This window comes from Ambystoma mexicanum, chromosome 5q, assembly GCF_040938575.1.
Source record: "Ambystoma mexicanum isolate Mex_15411 chromosome 5q, UKY_AmexF1_1, whole genome shotgun sequence".
Taxonomy (NCBI): domain Eukaryota; kingdom Metazoa; phylum Chordata; class Amphibia; order Caudata; family Ambystomatidae; genus Ambystoma; species Ambystoma mexicanum.
In genome coordinates this window covers 941,281,005-941,304,797 of record NC_090933.1, presented here as the reverse complement: position 1 = coordinate 941,304,797, position 23,793 = coordinate 941,281,005, and the positions used below count along the sequence as shown (strand labels likewise).

Sequence of the window (23,793 nt, the reverse complement as noted above, 5' to 3'; positions counted from 1 at the left end):
ATACACCACACCACTCCCAATACGTTTCAGACAAGTTAAGCTCACAAAAATAAGTGGGAGCAAAATGGCAGTCCAGCAATTTAAAAGGGAGGGAAAGACAAAGTTAATAGAAATTGAACCACACCAACAGGTAATTACTCAGGGCAATTGAGCAAGAGAAACTACAGTGAGAAAAGGCTTAGGGCCAAAGTCAGTAGGTCAAGTCTTTTGCTCAAGATCACACAGTTCAGGGTAGTTCGTGGTAAAGTTCGTGCCACGGGTTCCGGTTGAGGTTGGTTGGTAGAAAAGTTCATCCGAAGAGAAGGACAAGCCCTCGGATTGGAGAAAGATTTCAGACAATTTCACCGCGGCTGAACGAAACAAACCACCGGATTTGCACAGTACCTTTAAAACAGAGAGGGAACGGTAGCTGAGGTGGACGTTCCTGGTAGTTCCTGCAGGCTCACGGATCCTGAAGCGACTGTCGGACTGACAAGAAGTAGGAAGACTGGAGGGTCCTGCACTACCCAGGGAAGAAACCAGCAGCAGAGCGAAATAAATAAATGAAAAAGGTCTGCCCCTTAAAACCCAAGCAGGGTCTGACCTTCCTGGCTGCCCACTGTAGCTCCGTATAGCGAATTCGACCAGAGAGGTCCTGGCTTGCAGTTTGGGCAAATTGGTTGGTCCCACCAGCTCAAGAGAAGAAGTTTCCTGGGGGATCTTCTGCCATCGGATTCTGAAGATTCGGACCTGCAGCAGGGCTTCACCGGGCGGTTCAGTGGTTGTCGGGGTCCTCGTCCATCAGCTCCTCGTTGGTTCTTTCGTTGCAGTGGCAACTCTGCCTTTCCAGTCCCAGAGACAAGCATTTTATGCAGTTTTCCCCCATTCACTCAGCCTTGCTGTCAATCACACAGCAGGGTGGCTGTCCTGACAAGGACAGTCACCCAACCAATCAAACAGGAGTGCGACTTGGGTTACCAAGGGAACCCATGGCAGGGGTCCTGAGACCCCTCCCTCACATCCACCCTACCCAGACTTTCAGGCGCCTTAAGGAGGACTTCTGTGCAGAAGCCCGCAAAAAACGTCAAACAAAGGGACCAAACCTGGTTTGGCGAGCAGAGTAAAACACAAGAGACTTTAACAAAAGGAAATGGTGAATAAACCCAGCCGGAGCCGAAATCAAATATATTTGGTCAAGCGGGTTTATGTTCGAGGCTAATAAAATAGTCTAAAACAATACCATGGTTATTTAAGATAACCGCGGTATGCAAAATAGGGTAGTTAGCACTGCCACCTACCAAGTCTTGATGCAAAGGGAGCGAAACAGTGCTCCAAGATAAACAGCCAAAAGGGGATAAGAATTAACCCTTTCCAATACTCCTTGTAAAATGGGGCATACTGGTTATGTAGTTTAAAGAGACTACATAAAGTTAATGGCAACTTTACATGTTTCTGGGAGTTAGTAGTCAGCCCCACAAAAATGGAGTCAGTGGGAAGTCTAAAAGACAACCATGTGTCACTGCATGAGGGTGCTGTGTAACACACACACAAATGATGCTCATGGAGTAGGTGAGGCTCCAGAGCCCAAGATCACACAAATGGTAAAAACACACACAGCAAAACGCATGTAAGAGTGGGAAAAAGGCTCACACTCTTACCATGTGAAAAAAATAAACCCTAGAAATCCAGCAAAGCTGCTGAGGGACTAATTAGGTAAGGGAAACCGGCCATTTATGAGAATTCTCCCTAACACCTTTTGATGGAGACCATCTGCTTGGGAAGGCTGTAAATGAGTCCTTACAGGCCATCAAGACGGAGACGGCATGTGTCCTGGGCACGCTACAGCAGCGACGGCTGTCCTTTCGATCCACAGGAGGCAAGTCTCCCCATTCTGCCATGGGTTACGGTTGAAGTTCCTCTTTGTACTGCCAATCCCCGTCTCCTCGGACCAGGAGACCAACAGGGGCCGTTCCATGGCTTTCGGAGGAGGACGTCGTCGCCAGGGAACCCAAGGCGGCCCATCGACATCCAAGCAGCAATGAACAGGCCGTGGCGTCGGGCCCCCACCTGTGACCCCAGTGGGAGGCTGGCTGGCGAATTTTGTCAGTGTGGAAGACCATCTCCACCAACTGTTGGGTGCTGGACGCTCTCCCCCACGGACACAACCTGGAGTTTCAACAGAAATGTCTCCAAATACCATCTGTGGCCCGTCAGGAAAACCATGTCCCTCAGCTGCTGCTGGAGGTTCGGGCCATGCTAAAAATAATGTGCGATAGAGCTCTTCTGTTTTGCACAATTCTCATAAATGTGCCAATTCCCTTCATTTTAGAGACCCCCAGCAACTTTGCTGGATTTTGAGGACTTGACTTTGTTTACCTGGAGTGTGTGTGACTTTTTTCCCACTCTCTCATGTATTTTGAATATGTTTTACTCTTGAGCTCTTTGATTGTGGAGTTTTAGACCACTCCATAGGCATCATATTTTCATGTGTCACACAGCACCCTCACTGCAGTGAGACAGGGGAAGCCTTTTTGGCTGTCCTAACGTTTAAAAACCTTCTCTGGGATAAACTACTTTTTCCCAGAGAGAGTAAAGTGAAATTGACTTTACTAGTCTTTTCAAATTCCTAGACCCAGCACACCCTATCTTACAATATAGTGCTGGAGGGGTAACTTGGTATCCCCTATGTCTAGCAATTCTTGTAGCAGTCAAATGCTACCCTTTCCTCTCGAAATGGCTGGTGGCAGTGGTTTTAAAACGAACTACCATGATTTTCCCCGACCACGAACACCGGTAGCATTAAATCGCGTAGTCATGTTTTTCAAGATGGCGTCTTAAGCCCCTTTATTTAAACAGGTCCTAGTCTTCTTTGTTCACCATTTCTTTTTGGAAAGGTCCTTCTAGAGTTTCTCTGCGCGCCAAACCAGGTTTGGTCCCATTGTTCCTATGCCTTTGGCCGGCTGCAGGACTGAAGACCGCCTCTGGCACCCGTGGGCAGGAAGTGAGGGAGGTGCCCGAAACTCCCTGTTCTTAGTCTCCCTGGAGACCCAAATGCACTTTGGCGTGATTGGCTGGCTGACTGTCCGGCAAGTACAGCCACCCTGCTGGGTGAGTGGCAGCTAGGCTGGAATGAATGGGAGAAAACTGCCTTCCAAGCCAAGAGACTCGCCTTTTAAACAGTCGACCACTGGAACGAAATAACCGAAGACGAGCTGGAAGAGGACGGCTGCTGCAACTCCTGGGCCGTTGGTTTGCCCTGTGAAGCCCTCCTGCATGTCCGAATTGCCCAGTTCATCTCGACAGAGGAGCCCCTTCAAGAACGACTTCTCCCTTTGAGTTGGTGGGTCCAATCAACTCGTAAGCCACCTGGATACCATTCTCAAGGCTGGTTAGGATTAACCAGGGAGAGGTATACCAGCTTGAGCGCTTGAAGCTACAGCTACTGGAACTGAAGTGAATCCATCTTGTTTGCTTTTTCGACGATCCCGTGCAGTGCAGGAGTCCCCTGATGCCCTCCCTGTTGTCCCCACGACTGAGGCTCCGGAACAGTGAGATCTGCAGGAACTGCCAGGAACCAACGTCTTCAGCTGCATTTTGTTCTTCATACTAGTTTCTGAAACTAGTCTGTGAAACTTTCCCAACTTGCGGCCTAATGGGCGTGTGACCCGACACATTATTCTTTTTCGCCTAAACTACATCTGAGAACGTTTGCAAAGACTTCACCATTTGATACCAGAACTGCTCTTTCCTATCCAGAACACTCGCCCATTGACTTTGGCCTGGCCTATTGACTTGAATTGAACTCTTCTGGTGAACTTAAACGATTTGCACTGTCTAACAAGTATATGGGATCTATTCTACTTACTTTTTCCCCTTTTGCTCACTTCTAAGTAACTGAACTGCCATTTTGCTCCTATTTCAGGGGAGCTCAAACTGTCTCAATCTTAGTTTTGTGTTGAAGTGGATTTGAATATAATATTAAGTTACCTACTTCTAGTGAAATGTTTTCTAAATGATTGTGTAATAAAGTAATGTGTTTTACCAAGAAACCTTGAGTATAAATGGCTACTTGGACCACTGTGATTGGAAAGTCCTCTGTGTAATTACTTGTAATGCTCAAATTCACTCTTGAGATAAGCCTGGATGCTCAGGGCGCTACCAAAAACTGTGTGGTACAGACTTATACCAAAGGTTGGTTTGGCCAACACCTTTAGTCCTAAGTGTGTGTAGTGGTACCAGAGGGTACTGCATGCAATTCTACTTAACAGTCCCCACCTTCAAAAGAATGAAAGCTGGAGGATCCAGTTTCCGACACCTAGCGCCCAAACACTGGAATGCCTTGCCCACAGTACTTAGAAATGAAGCATCATACACAATTTTCCGCAAAGCCCTTAAAACTAAAATGTTTAATCTGTAAATGTATATAGCCTTTATACGCCTCAACATTGTTCCACTGTAACCAAGGAACACTCGGCCAACCTCTCCCCCTCAACATGTATTCCTACTGTATGTATCAACATTGTATCTTGATGTCTTAATGTCATTTCACTGCACCACTCATGCAACTAAGAATACGGCAATAGCGCCACAGTGCCTAAGGGCTGTGTGTGTGTGTGTGTGTGTGTGTGTGTGTGTGTGTGTGTATACATAATCTATCTGATGCTTGTGGAATCTGCTTAGATCACATGCTGTGCATAGGCTGACATCTAGTGGAAGCTGCAGAGTATGACCGTTTGTTTTTCGAAACTCGAAAATGGGCGTCGACACAGGGCGTGCCAGTAATACTATCCCTAGTGTGACGTCCACTGTACCCATGATCCCTCGCGCGTCTAGGACCCTCAGATTGTTTTTTTCCGCCATACTGGTCGGAAGCATCCCGCGGAGTTCCCTGGCCTTAGCCATAATTTTGCAAAATATCTTTATATTTCCCCATTTATCTCCACCCCAACGTCGAGTCACTTACCTTCAACACTCAACACCGGCCCGGAGAAGAAAACAACTGTCGAGAGCTGCATGACGCACCTGGGCCTCGGAAGGCCTCTTGGCTCTGCCCTGCAAGTAGGCAGAGTGGAGGGTGGTACATACTCTACACTATATATGTATATATATCAGGGTGCGTATGGAGGGTACCTCTTTCCAATTTTGTCCCAAGTGCAACCGCAAGTACCATTGGGTTGACAGACACGTCACGTGTAATCTCTGCTTGCCGAGGGACCACCCCGAGGCGAACTGCAGAGCGTGTAGTCTGTTTAAACCGAAGACCCTAAAGGACCGTTCGATCAAACGTTGGGCCCACCACGCCAGGCGACAAGAGGCCATTGCAGCGGAGGGTGCCTTCAGTGATGGCAGCGACGCCGTGCTTTCGGACGGCAAGGGCAACGTGGCGTGGCGAGACAACCAAGCGCAAGTCCCCGACCTCGGAAGGTTGTCTGGCAGGCCAGCTATGGGGAAAACCCCCGGCGACACGAGCGCTACCCACAGCACTTCCACTAAACACGCAAAGTCCAACCGAGACTCGACGCGCACGTCGAGTTCTCGGAAAGAGGTACACAGAGAACGGTCCACCGAATCGGTGTCCTCTGGGCGTTCTCAATCAAGATCGCCGCATGACACCAGGCAACCATCCACTGTTGCCAAAAGTGCCTCGCTCCCTAAGGTAACCGAGGTTCGATCGTCGGAAGACGAAGCCGACCTCTATCCCCAGGGTCACTCCAGGAGTCGGCGTCAGCAGACCGCGTGACGGCTGCTCCCGAGTCCCGACCTCCACACTCTAGAGATAGGGACACTACCCCCGAATCTCGATGCCAGACGTCGAAAGGCTCAAAACACTGGGGAAACACTCTTCCACCCACGGGGAAGGGGGGAAACAGCAGAAGCACTCTAAACCTTCTTCTACACCACAGAAACAGATAGACAGGTCACAGTCTTCTGTTAATTTACCCAAGACCCCTGCACAAGGCCATAGGTCCAGCCAGGATAGAACAGGGATACTCTCCCAGGAAAGAGTAATCCCCAGCTCTAAGGAATGGTCTAGTGAGGACATAGACAGTTATGTCTAGGATGTCATCCCTGGCAGACTTCTATGCCAAGAATCCTGAGCACTTCCTCTCCTATACTCCTGACGGGGCAGCACCCTCAGGGTCTAGGGACCCGGTACCCCGAGTAAGAAATCCCGGGTTGAAGCACCAACACAGTCTGTCTTCGGACCCCTTCTGTATACAGCCTTACTCTCATTATAATGAGGATCCACTTTTGATTGAGGATCCAGATTTGGGCACGTTGGGAGACCAAACTGGGATGGACTACTATGGGGATGACGAGTACCAAGAGAAGGACGAGGATGACTCAGAAACCTACACGGTAGACTCCCTAATAGACGACGACCCTCCGGTTACAGACTTCCCGGTCGACAACCAACATCTCCTGAGTGAGGTGTTGTCCAGGGCGGCAGAACACTTCCACATAGATACACAGGGAGCACACGAAGAGAGGGATTTTGCTGAGGAGCTAGAGGGAGAAAGGAGACCTGTTGCCCAGGCCATCCCTATTCTCAAATCTATACAGAGGAGAATAGACCCTTCCCTTCTAAATCCCAACCTCACCAGGGCAGTAAACCCCAGGATCGAAAAACTATTCAGAGCAGCCCAGTCGGACCTGCTGTACATAAGGGGGCAACTGAAACCGGACTCCCTGGTAGTGACAAACACCCGAAAGAGGGCGGGAACGCCCCTAACATCGTCTGAAGCTCCCCCCGACAAGGAGAGCAAAAAGATCTATGGTTTGGGTAGAAAGGTAGCCTCCACTTCCGCCTACCAGGCAAGGATTGCCAACTCCACCACCCTACTGGCGAGTTAAAAGTGCCACCAGTGGGAACAGGTCGCGGCACTCATCGACTCGAACCTTTAAAAGGCCAGTTGGCACAGGTTGCGTCTGAGGGAAGAGCAGTGTCCGGTTGCATCCTTAAAGCAACCTTTGATGCCGCGGATAACGCCGGCAGACTGATAGCAGAGAGCACTGTTATCAAAAGACATGCTTGGTTAAGACAATCTGAGTTCCAACCCAAGACACAAGCATCTTTAATAGACAAGCCGGTGGAGCCCGATCTACTGTTTGGCAAGGCGGTAGAGGATGCTCTAAAAAATGCCAAGGATGAGTACGAGACTCTCAAATCCCTGGGCCAGTTAACCAACAAACCCCCGAATCAAAGAGGGAATGGCAATTTTCATTGCCCACGCGGCCAAAATTCCCAAAGAGGCTCCAACTATTCCCAGGGGCAGGATGTACACCATGGAACAACCACCAGCAGTCTACCCAGGGTTATGGCAGGGGTAACAAAAGAGGGCGTGGTAAGGGTAGAGGCAGCCCCAATAGAGGCGGCGGCACGCCTCCCCCAAAACAGTGACGTTCCGTTCAGGGTCTTTTCTCACGCATCCCCAGTAGGGGGACGCATTTCCAACTTCACCCAAGCTTGGGAAGGGATCACATCAGACAGATGGGTGCTGTCCACAGTGTCTGCGGGATACTGCATAGAACTGTTAGAGCCTCCCCGAAACCACCCTCCACGACAAAAAGTACATTCATTAGACCACCAGAAGATCCTCCTCGAAGAGATCGCCAATCTTCTAGCAAAGGACGCTATAGAACTCGTCCCGGGACTCCAGGTAAACAAGGGTATTTATTCAAAGTACTTCCTTGTGCCAAAAAAAGATTTAACAATGCGCCCAGTATTGGACTTACGGCCTGCAAACAAGTATGTCAAGCCCCAAAAACTTTGCATGACTTCTCTCCAAGAGGTAATCCCCCTCCTATAAAAGGGGGATTACATGGCAACATTGGACATGAAAGATGCCCATTTTCATATTTCCATGTTCCCAGCGCACAGAAGATACTTGCGCTTCCAGGTGGACAGTCGGCACTACCAGTTCAAGGTACTGCCCTTCGGGATAGCCTCGGCTCAAAGGGTATTCACCAAAGTACTGGTGGTGGTGGCGGCGGCACACCTACGCAGGGAGGCAATTCCAGTGTACCCTTACCTGGAAGAATGGCTCATCACAGTGGAGACCCCAGTAATTTGCAGAACAAACATTCAAAGAATGATCAACCTCTTCGAATTGGGTTTCTCCATAAACGAGAAAGTCAAGTCTGGTGCCAAGCACCTCCAAACAGTTCCTAGGAGCTGTCCTAAACACACAAGGGGTTGGCCTTTCCATCAGAGAAAAGAATTCGGAATATACTGCTGCAAATTCCGCAATATCAGGCATGTCACCAGATAACGGTACGCAAAGCAATGCGTTTGCTAGGCATGATGGCGTCCTGTATTTACCTGGTACCCCACGCGCGCCTGTGCATACGTCCACGCAAGAATATTTGTCGAAACAGTGGTCTCAGGAAAGTGGTCAGTGGGATGATTTAGTGGTCGTTTCGCCAACGCTTGTACAAAGCCTTCATTGGTGGACAAGAGAAAATCTGTCCAAGGGGAAACCCTTTTACGATCCCGAGATACAGGCGGTAGTCACAACGGACGCATGCCTGTCAGGGTGGGGAGCACACCATCTCCACCACACAGCTCAGGGTCTCTGGTCTCACTCAGTGGCCAAGAATCATATCAATCTGCTAGAGCTTCTGGCAGTATTCAGAGTGCTTCAGGCGTTCGAGCCCTACCTGTTGGACCTGTCAGTGCAGATCCTGCCGGACAGCACTACAGCCATGTTTTACCTGAACAAGCAAGGAGGGACTTGTTCGCCAAATCTATCCAAGCTTGCCCAGAACACTTGGATATGGGCACTCAGACGGAACATCTTCCTGTCATCTCAACATGTTCCAGGGGATCTCAAATCTCTGGCGGACACTTTGAGCAGAGATCCCCTCCCAGAGGAACACGAATGGTGTCTACACAGAGATATCGTAGAAGATCTCTATTCTCAGTGGGGTTTCCCCACTATAGACCTATTCGCCACAAGCGAAAACACAGTGCCCAGGATTCGCATCCAGTTTCCCCCCAACCAGACTCCCAGGGGAACGCCCTGTGGATGAACTGGTCAGGGATGTTTGCATACGCTTTTCCACCAACACCTCATCAGGAAGGTGGTCAACAAGATGAACAGAGAATCGATGACGCTCGTCCTAATTGCTCCCATGTGGGCGAGACAACCGTGGTTCCCACACTTACGCAGACTAGCGGTGTGCGAACCCATCAAACTCCCGGGCTGGTTCAACCTACTGTCCCAGCACCAAGGTCAGAAAGTGCATCCTCAACCCAACTCAATGTACCTGGCAGCATGGCCCCTGAGGTCATAGAGTTTGGGCATCTCAATTTACCGCAGAGATGTATGGACATCCTAAGAGAATCTAGGAAGCCAAACACGAGGCACTGCTACTTTGACAAATGGAAGAGATTTGTTATCTGGTGCCAGAATAAGCAAATCAACCCAGTTGATTGCACTCCTTCCACAATTGTCACATACATGCTCCACCTGCTGGACGCAGGGTTGGTTTTTAACTCACTAAAGGTATACCTGGCAGCGCTGTCAGCCTATACCACCTCCCATAACAAGGTGTTGTGGTGGGAAGTACCAGTGATTAAAGCATTCATGGAAGGAGTAAAGAGACTTCACCCTCCAATTTCAAACCCACCACCAGGATGGGAACTTAACGTGGTGCTATCTAAACTCATGGGCCCCCCATTCGAGCCCATGCATAAAAGCAGTCTCAAACACCTGACTTATAAAACGGCCTTCATAGTAGCAGTTACATCTATAAGAAGGGTCAGTGAAATTCAGGCTCTGTCAGTGCAGGATCCTTTCTTTACGGTTCATAAAGATAAACTGGTTTTACGTACACAACCTAGGTTCTCACCTAAGTTTATTTCTAAATCCCACGTGAACCAGTCCATCGAGCTTCTGGCGTTCTTCCTAGACCCACAAAGCTCGGCTGAGGTGAAACTACACACCCTAGAGGTGCGTAGGGCGGTCCTATACTATGTAAACAAAACCAGACCGCTAAGGAAAACAGACCAACTGTTTGTCTCTAGCTACAGGCAAAGAGGGAGATTGCGTCTCTAAAGGTGCCATCTCTAAGTGGATTGTTAACTATATCCAGCTGTTACTCCCTTTCTGAAAAAACTTTGCCCTTCACACCAAGATCCCACTATACAAGAGGCATTTGGGCCACTTTGGCTTCCATTGCAAATGTACCCCTTGACACCATTTGCAAAGCAGCTACTTGTAGCTCTATTCACACTTTTACTCAGCACTACTGCATTGACATCCATTCCAAGACACATACTCAAGTGGGACAAGCGGTTCTAAGACATTTATTTGCTCATGACCCTTCTCACATCCCACCTCCTTCTTCTGACACTGCTTGCTAATCTATGCACAGCATGTGATCTAAGCAGAGTCCACAAGCCTCAGAAGGGATACATTACTCACCATAATCGTATTTCTGATGCTTGTATCTCCTTAGATTAACTTGCGACCCACCCTTCCTCCCTTCTGAGAGAAGGCGCAAGGATGCTTGTAGTCTTTTCTTTCTATCTGCTTGGATTATCTGTACTCCAGCTACTCATGCTACCTCATGTCAGAAAAAATACAATCTGAGGGTCCTTGACGCGTGAGGGATCATGGGTACAGTGGACGTCACACTAGGGATAGTATTTCTGGCACACCCTGTGTCAACGCCCATTTTCAAGTTTTGAAAAACAAACTGTAATACTCGTCAGTTTCCACTAAATGTTGGCCTATGCACAGCATGTGAATCTAAGCAGATACAAGCATCAGAAATACGATTATGGTGAGTAATGTATCATATGTATATGTATATATATGGCTTGTGGAATCTGCTTGGATCACATGCTGTGCATAGGCTGACATCTAGTGAAAGCTGTGGCGTATTAGTTGTTTTCGGAATTGGAAAATGGACGTCGACAAAGCATGCCAGTAATACTATCCCTAGTGTGACGTCCACTGTACTCCTGATCCTTCACGCATCGAGGTTCCTCAGATTGTTTTTTTCCACCATCATAGACTGACGCTATTTCGCTGAGTTCCTCTTTCTTATTCTGCATCAGCAGCAGGACGCTCACCGAGTCGGCTCCTGCATCCTGGCTCCTGACACGCCCGCCAGCACCCGGAACACCTGCAAACAGACAAGAAAAGAGAAGGCGAGCATTAGAAATTACTTAACGGAATCCGGCCTCAGCAATCCTACCTCCCACGATCCTGCAAAGGAAAGGTACAAGATTAGCAGCGTTCTCAAACGCTCGCAGCCGCGCAGCCTTGCCTTACCCATCCGTGGCCTCGCCGATCTCCACCGCGGCCACGACGCCGGCAGCATCTCGGCACCTGAAAAACAGAAAAAGACAATCATTAGAAGTAAGCAGTCGCTTTTCTTGAACTTACCTTCCTCCACCGCGGCTACGACGCCAGCTACATCCCAGCACCTGCATAAGAGGAATACATGGTGAGCACTAACTAAGCACGGAGAACAAATACTCACCAAGAGACTTACCAGCTTTAGGTTTCTGGGCCCCGGCTCCTGTGGAGAAAAGACACTCATACTTATGGCTACCGTAGGAGAAACGAAGGACACAGAGTCCGCAACTATTTCCCATCCAGTGACGTAACTGGATTCTAAGCACCCCTGCACCTGAAGCAGGATGGAGAGCTCATCTTTACAATACCTAAGGTGAGAGCTCGCAGAAACCAAGTTGGGGGTCAAGAAGAGTGAGAAACGGGAGATTGGTGGGAACACATTTCCAGCCCAGCTGGTAATCAATCCCTTTTCTTCCACCTGCAGAAAACTTACTCTACAAGCCAGGCAATCCAAATTCGGAGGCCCCGTCCAAAGCATCTTCCGGGCCCTGCGCCTCACGATAGAAGAAACGGTAGCAGTCCAGTTCGGGTCAGCGTCTCTGTGGGAATCAGGTGAGCGTTACACCCCATCAGAAATGCCGGCAGCCTTGTTACGGAGATGACACCCGGTGGCAAGGGCGTTCTCACAACCCCTTCCACTAAACACACAACCGAGACTCGACACATGTGTCCACTAAACACACAACCGAGACTCGACACATGTGTCGGGCAAAGGCCATTGCACGACATCTAGGGAGAGGTCCGTTGAATCTCTGCCCTCTGGGCACTCCAGATCGAGATCGCCAAATGACAGGCCCCGACTGTCGAAAGACAGAACAGATGTGAGCAAAACCATTCCCGAACGTTGTACGTCAGAAGATGAGACTTCGGATCAGCCTGTAGCTGAAATTCGACATTCTTCGTCAAACAGTAAAAAACCCTGTTCAGGCAGGTCTAGCCCATTTGGTAAAAAAAGCATGTCGCAGAGGGCCTAGTTAGAGGTAGGGATTCCAAGAAGATGTTTTCTAAGAACCCTCATATGGAAATGTCCCAGGAGGGTAGGCCCCCTCACAAGAGTAAGGACCCTCCGGGCTGCCTGTGCCCTCAACAAATGCGAATAAATAAATAAAGATTCCTCATCTTCAGCCCTAAAGAAGGCGGCCCAGCCTTCATCTCAAGTCCCATCCACTCCACACAATCAGGGACTTCCTATTGAACCTATGTCCATTCCTACCTCTACCCAATGGTCCTGTGAGAGGATATTGATAGGGTCATGAGGAGGGAGACCTTCATGGCAAACTTTTATGAAAAAGACCCTAATTATTTCACCAGTTTCCAGTCCACCCCTCCCACAACAGCAGCCTCTGGTTCTCAGATACCTGATCCTCCCCCTCTAAAAGGTCTCGCCCCGATACCATAGTGCAAGACCCCCTGGTCATTGACCTGTATGACCTGGACACTGACAATGAAGACCTCTATGCATGTCAAGAGACAGCAGACCCTTACAATGGGGATGATGATGACCCAGATCCGGACATGTATAACATGGATTCTCCCGTCAGTCAGCCGGCCAATCACTACAGAGTGCATTTGGGTCTCCTTGGAAACTAAGCACAGGGAGTTTTGGGCACCTTCCTCACTTCCTGCCTACCCCAGACACCCTGGAGCCAGAGGCGGGCTTCACTCGTGAATCCCGCCAAAGGCAAAGTGAACAAAGGGACCGAACCTGGTTTGGCGTGCAGAGTAAATCTCAAGAAAGACCTTTCCACAATGAAATGGTGAAAAATGAAGACCGTGGCCATTTTCACAAAAATGGCACCATTGGGTGCTTTACTGCAGCTGCGAATGCAGCCTGCGGTAAATGCACACCATGGTAGTTAAAAATGAAACGACTGCCACCAACCATTCAGTAAGAAAAGGGTAACTTAAAAATGTTACATGAGAAGCTAGACAAAGGGGATACTAGGTAACCCCTCCAGCACCCTATTGTAAGTTAGTGTGTGCTGAGTCTAGAAAGTTACAAATGTAAGTAAAGTCAATTTCCCTTTACTGCTCTGGGAAACAGTAGTTTATCCCAGAGAAGGTATTTAATCCTTGTGGAAATCTGAAGACTTTCCAGGGTCACTGCACTGAAGGTGCTGTGTGACACAATGTAAAAGATTTTGTTTATGGAGTTTGTCAGGCTCCATAACCAAAATAAACCCAAAGCTCAGAAATCACATTACAATACATGAGAGAGTGGGGGAAAAAAGGGTCTCACTCTCACTCTCAAAATCCAGGAAAGTTGCTGGGTGTCTCTAAGGTGGAGGGAATTAGCACATTTCTGAGAATTCTCCGACAGGTCTCATGGTGGAAGGTGCCTGTCATCAAAGCATTTATAGTGCGAGTAAAGAGACTCCACCCTCCGATTTCAAATCTGCCGCCAGGATGGGATCTCAATGTTGTACTCGCTAAGCTCATGGATCCCCTTTTGAGCCCAGGCATAAATCAAATCTTAAACACCTGATTTACAAAACTGCCTTCTTAGTGGCTATTACTTCCATAAGAAGTTAGTGAAATACAAGCATTGTCAGTGCAGGATCCTTTCTTTATCATACACAAGGACGAACTGGTTTTACGTACTCGCCCTAGGTTCATCTCTAAATTTCATGTAAACCAGTCTATTGAGCTACCGGCTTTCTTTTAGAACCCCACCAGCTCAGCTGAGGTAAAACTCCACACACTAGATATGAGGAGGGTGGTCCTTTACTATGTAAACAAGACCAGACCGCTAAGAAAAACAGACCAACTGTTTGTCTCCATAGCACCAGGCAGAGAAGGAGACCGCATTTCCAAGAATGCTATCTCCAGATGGCTAGTCAGATGTATATAATCGTGCTATTCATTATCAAACAAGACACTGCCTTTCACGCCTTGAGCTCACTCCCCAAGGAGCACAGGAACCACTCTGGCTTTCATTGCAAATGTCCCTCTAGACAGCATTTTCAAAGCAGCTACATGGAGCTCAGTACACACTTTCACTCGGCATTACTGCATTGACCCTCATTCCAAGACAGATACACAGGTGAGACAAGCGGTTCTAAGACATCTGTTCACCCATGAACCTTCTCACATCCCACCATCTTTCCTAACACTGCTTGCTAATCTATGCACAGCATGTGATCTAAGCAGATTCCACACGCCTAAGAAGGAATACATTACTCACTGTAATCGTATTTCTGATGCTTGCATCTGCTTAGATTCACATGTGCCCACCCTTCCTCCCCTCAGAGAGAAAGCACATGGATGCTTATGAGCTTGTCTGATGCGTATCTGCTTGGATAAAACTATCGCAGATCGCTACCGCATGTCAGAAAAAAACTTGACAGACCTTGACACGCGAAGGACCTATGGGTACAGTGGACGTCACGCTAGGGCTAGTATTACTGCACGCCATGTCGACGTCCCTTTTCGAATTTCGAAAACAACAACTGTAATACTCCACAGCGTCCACTAGATGTCGGCCTATGCACAGCATGTGAATCTAAGCAGATACAAGCATCAGAAATACGTTTACGGTGAGTAATGTATCCCATATAAGCTTTGTGTGGAATTGTTTTTGCTATTAACTCCGTTGCTATGGCTAGTAATGTTACTTTTCATATTACAGGGGCGAACACCTCTTACTGTTTTTGGTCCAGACAGTAGCCAGACAAACTGTAGAGCACTGCCAATACAGACCTCCCCGAATACGCGAAGATCGCAACCGCAAAACTGCAAATCCCGAAGGTGAGGTACTCTTTGAAACAATATTGCATGTTATAGGATGCTGGAAATGCCTTGGAGGGACAGGGCCTCCCCATCCTTTTCCCACTACCTACTTAGGCTGTGTTTCTGCTTATTTTCAGCACAGGAGTCCAGTTTGGACCCCTGGCAGTGCAGCACTTCATTCTTGTTCTTGGTGAACAAAGACCCTTGGGGGCGGGGGGTACCTTTATGGCACCCAAGGGTAGGGTACACCCTTCCACCCCTAGTGTTTGTGCTTTGCGGGTCACATGTGTATTGCCCAAAGAGCAGGGTATGGGCTGGTGGCATCTACATGCTGACTAGACAGTTGATCTGGGTGTACTCCCTTTTTGGGACACCCTGGCCCCGCTATTTGAATCAATGGATTCCTGGACAAAGGCAAGGTGGCCTCTTTGTTTCCTTTACCTTTCCCCTCTTGTTTCTCAAAGTCCTGATAAACCCTGTATCTGTTCCTTTCCCCTGACTGGATGTTGGGTGGAAGGACCGTAGATGGAACTGGGGCTGCCGCTGCTAGACTAGCAGTAACCTTCACAGGGATTTCTGTTGTGGGTGCACACTATGGGCGGGGGTGGGGGGGTCCTGCCTGAATAGAGAGGTGTGAAATCCAATTCTGTGTTGTGTGTGTCTGGTCTTGGATGTGTCACAATGCCTGCGGTCCTGCCTGAAACTGAGTGAATGTTCTGTAAGGCTGGGAGTTGTGTCCAATCCACACCCTGTGTTATGGGTGTCTGGTTTTGGGTGAATGGCCTTGAATGCCTGTGAGCATGATTGGTAGCTACAAGAATGCACTTGGTGTGATTGACTGACTGATCCTGGATAATCCTGAGTTAATGGGGAACATTTGTGTATAACTAGCGGCCCCTCACTTTATTCCTTGTCAGAAGCTAAAAGTCAAAACTGAAGCAGAAGCTGAAGTCTTAAGCTTGTATCCTGAATCCAGTTGGAGGAAGACGTTTGCGGCTGCAGCTCTTCATCAATTCCAAAAGCTGCTTTGCTGATTTGAGGACTGAACCAGAGAGGACCTGGATAGGAAACCTCTTCCCGTAGCTACAAGGGGACATTGTGCAACTGCTGCTTTTCACCTGAACTGACCTGGAAGCCAGTCCTTTGTGCCTACCATTCCAGAGGTGCTTTTGTGGGTCCAGAAGAGGAATGCCTGGACATCTTGTGTCCATCTGTGTCATCCAGGGTCCGGAGGAGTGTTTGTGATCGCTGGAGGCCAAGTTGTTGTGCATTGCCCAGAAGAAGGGGTACCTGGCCATAGTAATGCTCAAAGGCCATAGCTGCCAAAGTTTCAAGTAACACAAGATATCTTCAGTGACACTGCAGCCACGACATCTGTCCCTTTTCCATGTCCGAGAAGATCAAGGGTCCCCGCCTGCAGAAGAGTGCCAGCCAGTTGGTTTCCTGCCACCAAACACAGATGAAAGCATCCCGAAGGTGCAAACTTGGTGAGGGTCTGCAGTGCAGTCCAGGGCTAGACTCCAAGTCACCAGAAGCCGTCCTGTCGACCGCGCTGCACTGAAGAACTGTAAGGTGGGCAACAGCAAAATACTGAAACCAGAAGCCTACTACTGGCACAGCACCCGAACGCCACCGAAAGTCGCTGATGACCACCAAACCTTGAGGTACAAAGCAAGTTTCAACTTCATGGGGCATCCAGGGGTGGCGTAGCAACCTGTCAACTGTGACCTCTGTCACAGACCTGCATTTCTGCCTTTCCAACACTGATTGGTTCCCTTCTCCTGTTAGACGCAAGCGTCCCAGAAATTCCTTCTTCCAAGGGAGGCGGGGGGTCCATCCTTGGTGGGGCATTGGAGTAAAGCAGAGAAACTCTCCCACTTCGACTTCCAAGGTACTTTGACGAGGAAAAGCATCTCCCATTCTCAGGATTCATCCAGGGGTCCCAGATTCATCTTGGATCCTGTTCTTCTGTGGCTTCCCAGGGACTTTGGGGGTGGTGGGACCTGTATAAACAGAAGCAGACCATAATACGTATATTTGGACCGGGCTGTAATATGCAACCTGAAGTACACCTTAACATTTCCCTCACAGGTTGCCCAGGTGGGAGTATCCTCCCAACGGTATAGTCTTTTTACACTAAAGAAAGCATCCTACCTATGTTCCAAGTATTACCTGCCTTTCTATAGTAATGTTTGAGGTTAACCCTTGCCTAATAATTTAAATGCTTTGTAATAACTGTCAGTAGTTGGTGTATTATAACTGAATTTAAAGGTAACAATAGTACCACCCTCAAACCGTCTAACTGTAAAGGAGATATATGCCCAGCCCATATCATAAAAGAGGCTGCGAGAGACCTCTCCCCTTTAATATCCAAACTGATTAATGCCTCCTTTGCCTCCGGCACAGTCCCAGCTAATCTCAAACAATCATGGGTGCTCCCACTTCTCAAGAAGGAAACCTTAGATCCACTTATTGCAACCAATTACCGCCGTATCACAACGGTACAATTTTTACTTAAAATCTTAGATAAAATTGCATACCTACAGATCCAAAAACACCTCGAACAGTACAAACTCCTAGGGGTCCGACAATCAGGATTCCGACCATTACACGGGACAGAAACTGCCCTGATAGATCTGAAGACTCAGATCGATGAGCTGAGAGACAAAGGGAAAACAGCATTATTGTTGCTACTGGATCTCTCGGCTGCATTCGACCTGGTCGATCATAAGGTCCTCTGTAGGCACTTTGAGACAGCAGCCCATTTCTCCACAGTCACTGTTAAGTGGATAGAATCATTCTTGAGTGACAGAACTAGCAGAGTATTCCCGCCCTCTGCAGCTGCTGATCCCACCCCCGTCTTGTGCGGGGTCCCTCAGGGCTCCTGTGTGTCCCCTCCTCACTACAACATATTCACCAAGCCACTGTTCGATGATTTGGACCTTCTGGGTGTCACCTACACTAATTACGTAGATGACACTCAGATTCTCCTCCCTCTTTCTGGGGATCATGGCAAGGACTTTGCATTGGTGAATAGAATCTATCTCATCATTCAGGCATGGATGGCCACTCACGGCCTATGCCTGAATGATGACACTACAGAGTTGATAATCCTCGGCTCCACTTCCAACATTTCCAAACTAGGTCACGAATATGCTTCTTTCATCATTGACGGTAACACCAGTGTCTCCAAAGAGGTAAAAACACTTGGTTTCTACCTTGACGCAACAATGTCCTTCAATAAACAACTAAATGATCTGGCTACTACCAAAGCCTACACATGCAAGCTGATTAGAGCAGGTAGACCTTTCCTTTCTAATGACAGTTGCCTCATACTGGCTAGAGCACTCATCCTATCAAGGCTAGACTATTGCAAGGCCCTCTACAGCAGTGCCAACAAAACGATTATCCAAAAATTCCAAATACTACAGAACAATGCCATCAGAGCCACACTAGGCATCAACAAGAGTCCACATCTCTGAGACGCCATCACAAATGGTTATCTACCCACAACAAAATCCAATTAAAAATCGCCTCCCTGACACATAAAGCTCTACACAATTTTGCACCGAGCTACCTAATCGATGGAATAGTTAGAAGAACCTCCAGTAGACCCACTAGAACAGTCAACACTAATTGTCTGATAGTACCCAAATTAAAATCCTCTAAAATTGGCGGTAATGGCTTCCCGCTAAACTTTGGAACTCCCTGCCTCATCAGTTGCAAGCGGACCTGCCCTACTCTTTCTTCAGAAAGAACCTCATCACTCACCTCAATCTGACTGAGAATTAGTCTCCTGTGAAACCTTGGCACGTCAGGATGACCTGCTGATTGATTGTACATTTTGTACAACCCTACATACGAAGATGTAAATAACTATGCCTTTCTGCGAATCTTGATTTGTATTTTGTATAATCTTCTTGTGCAATGTGAATATTTGTATATTGTCTGTACATTATGTAACTTTGTAAGCTTCGCATATCCTTGATGCGCCCTGCTACTCCTGGGTCTGGTGCGCTTTATAAATGTAATAAACAAACATAGAAATTAAGTTGTTACCTGTATGTTTCTAGTACAAAGTGAGTCTTATTTATTGGTATAAATCTACCTGACATTTTATCCTTCAATCAAAGGACTAGTTAACACCTAGCATAGTGTGTGGACATTCCTTTGTGGGGAGCTTGTGGATTCACTGTACCAAAGGGCCATCCTGCATCAGCTCTCGAGTCTCAGCCTTGCTTGCTCACCCATAGCTACCATTGGAGAACCTTGGCTAGGTTACTCTGTGCCTCTACCCCAGGTTAGCTCGGGGGCAACTTGCTCGCCTTGGAAGCAAGACGACACAGAGCAACGCAGGTTCGAACCCTGGGTCCACGCTTAGAAACCTCTGGGTATTAAGCGTGCTATAAAAAACCTGTCATATAGTGGGCCGAAATACAGATGCCCCCTCCCCCCCCCCCAGTCTTTATATAGGTCATAGCGGTTTTCCTTGTATTAGTGGGAGAAATGGACGTTTATAAATCCAGTCAATTGCATAAAGGCATACTTTCATATGCATAGTGCATTGTGCAAATGTTTAGACAAATGATCATAACTAATACAGACCTGCTCTTTAGCTCCTTGTATGAATTCTGATTTCGAATTTGCGGATAATCCATTTTTTCTGATAGAAGTTATGGAGAGAAAAATGCTCCAGGGGAACTTAGTAATTTGGGGGTAGCTGTGTTGTGAAAAGGCTGTTGTTTTCCGCCTGAGATGGCACTCCCTCCAATTCTGAGGCTTTTGAGTTTGATTTATATTGCGCGCCAAACTCGAAGGTACCAGGGCGCAGACATTACAAGAGGTTTCAAAGCTTAGTTACAGGAATAAATGCATAGGACAAGGACAATAGTTACATATTATCAAAAGTTACAAATCATTGACAGACGTGGAGTGAACATAGGGAACACGCTCAGTCTAGATGAGCCTAGGAGCAGCTGAGAAACACAGAGTAAGGCAGCAGATACATATTATCAACAGGCATAGTAGGGCCATTATGAAAACGCTAGCAGCAGGTGTAAGTATATGTGCAAGAGGTGCAGGTAGCTAGTAATCAGTAGTCTTAAGCCAGTCGATGCAACTGTGTCTCAAGCTATGGTATGATTGATGAGCTCAGATTGAAGGTGGCAGGGAATTCCATAGCTGGGCTGCTTTCACAGGAAAACTGCTGCCCCCCCGCACCCAAAACCCGCCTTGGATAGAATTAAACCTGGGGATGGTGAGGCAGTTAGTATTGATAAGTCTGGATGGTCTAGTGGAAGTCCTATGCAATCTTTCAGCAAGATAGCTAGGAGCAGCATTGTTCAGTGATTTATAGGCAAGCAAAGCAGTTTTTAGTTGGATTTTGTTGTAAGTGGAGAGCCAGTTATTTTGCCGTCTGACCTCAGAAATATGTTCTCTCTTAGCTATGCCTAAGGCTGCTCTGAGAGCGTTATTTTGGAGAGTTTGGATTTTTATGATGGTATGTTTATTGGAGCCATTATAAAGAGCGTTACAGTAATCCAACCTGGACAGGATGAGGGCTCTGGCCAAGGTGATGCAACTGTTGTTGGAGAGGAAGGGTTTGCCAGTTCTGATGAATTTACAAATGTAGGCATTGGTGGAAGCCAAGGCATTAACTTGTTTAGTGTAGGAAAGCGTGGCGTCGAGGTAGAAGCCAAGAGTCTTTACCTCAGTAGCTATATGAGTGGGTACTCCCTTATTTTTGTTATTGGGGGGGGGGGGTCAAGTCTGGTGGAAGGGAGAGTCTACAAAGAGAAAAAATACATTACATACTGACTTCCCCTCTCTAGTGGGCCTGTGAAGACACAGGGCTAGGTACAGTAAAACTGCTTATTGTGCAGACTAAGCACCTTGTGGGAAAGAATTAATTGAATGCAATATGGCAAAAACATAAATCACTTTAATATAAATTCATTAAAACATCTTTAAAACATGTTCTTCACTTCTACGCAAAGCAATCATACCTATCGTTCCACTCATACGTTTTACAAACACGGGTACTGCAATTTAGATTTTCTTCTAGCATATTAGTTATTTGTGATATGCATGACATAGGAAAAAACATTTAGTTTCCCTTTACGGTCGACATATGTTTCGGCCCTTAATAAAGTACCACCGTTGTCTGCAGTGGTCAATAAAACAGATGTTGGGCCATCTTCAGGACATTCATTTTTTTCTTAGGTTAGTTTCGTCCCCCATTCACATAAAATGCCAGATCTACAACATAAATGATGCATATATTATAATATGAAAAAATCTTTCCCAGTTTGTCTAAAGGTGATCGCTAGTTTATTGAATTCTAGACAAACACACTGCACCCACCTGTGATCCACACCTTTAATAGGGACCACTGAGTTGTGACTACTGGGTATCTGATTTTTCTCTAGTATCCGGAACCCTGCATTAGAGGGAACATAACAAATGAAGACCTAATCAATTGTCTGTTTATTACTTTTTTTTTTAGAGAAAAGTTCCTAAGAGCTAGAAACTTACGAAGGGCACCTCTGTGTAGGTGTATCTTCAGTGCCACTCTTAGTTAAGTGATGATGCAAGATGAACAGCTTCAGTGCTTTGTAGCTCGGCCACTTGGTTCACTGCTGTAAGCTGTGGTGCTGCCTGTTGACAAATGGCAGTACAACGTCCATTTAACTTTATTGTTTTAATGCAATAAAGTTAAATGGACGTTGTACTGTCATTTGTCAACAGAGGTGCCCTTCGTAAGTTTCTAGCTCTTAGGAACTTTTCTCTAAAAACAAAGTAATAAACAGACAATTGATTAGGTCTTCATTTGTTATGTTCCCTCTAATGCAGGGTTCCGGATACTGGAGAAAAATCAGATACCCAGTAGTCACAGCTCAGTGGTCCCTATTAAAGGTGCGGATCACAGGTGGGTGCAGTGCGTTTGTCTAAAATTCAATAAACTAGCGATCACCTTTAGACAATCAAACTGGGAAAGATTTTTTCATATTATAATATATATCATTTATGTTGTAGATCTGGCATTTTATGTGAATGGGGAACGAAACTAACCTAAGAAAAAATGAATGTCCTGAAGATGGCCCAACATCTGTTTTATTGACCACCGCAGACAACGGTGGTACTTTATTAAGGGCCGAAACATATGTCGACCGTAAAGGGAAACTAAATGTTTTTTCCTATGTCATGCATATCACAAATAACTAATATGCTAGAAGAAAATCTAAATTGCAGTACCCCGTGTTTGTAAAACATATGAGTGGAATGATAGGTATGATTGCTTTGCGTAGAAGTGAAGAACATGTTTTAAAGATGTTTTAATGAATTTATATTAAAGTGATTTATGTTTTTGCCATATTGCATTCAATTAATTCTTTCCCACAAGGTGCTTAGTCTGCACAATAAATGAGCAGTTTTACTGTACCTAGCCCTGTCTTCACAGGCACACTAGAGGGGGGATGTCGGTCTGTAATGTACTTTTTCTCTTTACCTCAGTAGCTACTTTCATAAGGTTGCCATCAATTATGAAAGCAGAGTATTCAGGTCCTACTTTTTTTTAGATTAGTAGTGGACCCAAGATAATGAGCTCTATTTTATCATTCAGGCATAGACCATGTGTAGCCATCCATGCCTGGATGATGAGGTATACCCTATTCACCAAGGCCAAATCCTTGCCATATTCCCCCGAAAGTGGGAGGAGGATCTGAGTATCATCTGCATAATTAGTGTAGGTGATACCAAGATGGCACAGATCATCGGAAAAGGGCTTTGTGACTGTTATACAGGGTAGGGGAGGCGCAGGAGCCCTGGGGCACTCCACATGTGATCGTGATGGGGTCTGCTGCTGGGGAGAAGACCCTCATGGTCCTATCACTCAAGAATGATTCTATCCAGACTATTGCATCTTTAGAGAAGTGAACTGCGGAGTCTAGATGACTGCACAAGACCTTGTGATCCACAAGGTCGAATGCAGCGGAGAGGTCAAGGTTGATGAGGAGGAGTGCCGATTTCCCTTTGTCTCTGTTCATCAATTTGGGCCTTCAAGTCAATTCTGGCAGTTTCTGTTCCGTGTTGAGGGTGGAAACCAGGTTGGTGAGCTCCTAGAATGTGGTGAAGTTCCAGGAATTTCTAGATTTGTAAGTACGCGACCCTATCCAGGATCTTCAACAGAAAAGGTACTGTAGTGATGGGCCGGTAATTAGTGGGATCAGTGGGTCTAGTGTTTGTAATTTTAGCAATGGTTGTACCCATGATTCTTTAAGGTTACTGGGGATAGAGCCAGTTGTGAAGGATGCGTTGATAAGCTTGGATATAAAGGGGGCTAAATCCCTAGCTGCATCCTTAATGAGTTGGACTGGGCAAGGGTCACCCTTGCAGTTGGATGGTTTAAGAGATAATACAACTTTTGTCCACCTCGATAACGGAGGGTTTTGAAAAGCTGAAGCGAATAGGAGGACAGTGTAGGAGGTTTTCTTTTGGGGCAAATTCTGGATTTGCCAGTACCGTAGTAATTTGGCGGTAAACTGGCCTTACCATTAGAGAGAGTTCAGTATTACCCTATTTTGGTGATAATATAGTGTTAGCTTATATTGGTGGTAATTTTAGTGGTATCTTGTTTTTGGTGGTTTTTCTAGAATTACCTTAATTTTGTGGTATAGTGGTGAGCATGTATTTTATACTATCACCCCATCATAGA

General features: G+C 46.9%; 1 protein-coding gene across 9 annotated transcripts in view; it reads left to right on the top strand.

Moving 5' to 3' along the window:
- UBR5 (ubiquitin protein ligase E3 component n-recognin 5) overlaps positions 1 to 23,793 on the top strand; it is a 2,447,509-nt gene that overhangs the window by 1,078,643 nt on the left and 1,345,073 nt on the right. For all 9 annotated transcript variants that reach the window (XM_069621460.1, XM_069621458.1, XM_069621459.1 and 6 more), the window contains one exon: positions 14,980 to 15,098. In XM_069621460.1, the coding sequence (XP_069477561.1) occupies positions 14,980 to 15,098 (119 nt within the window). The remainder of the gene's footprint in view (positions 1 to 14,979; positions 15,099 to 23,793) is intronic.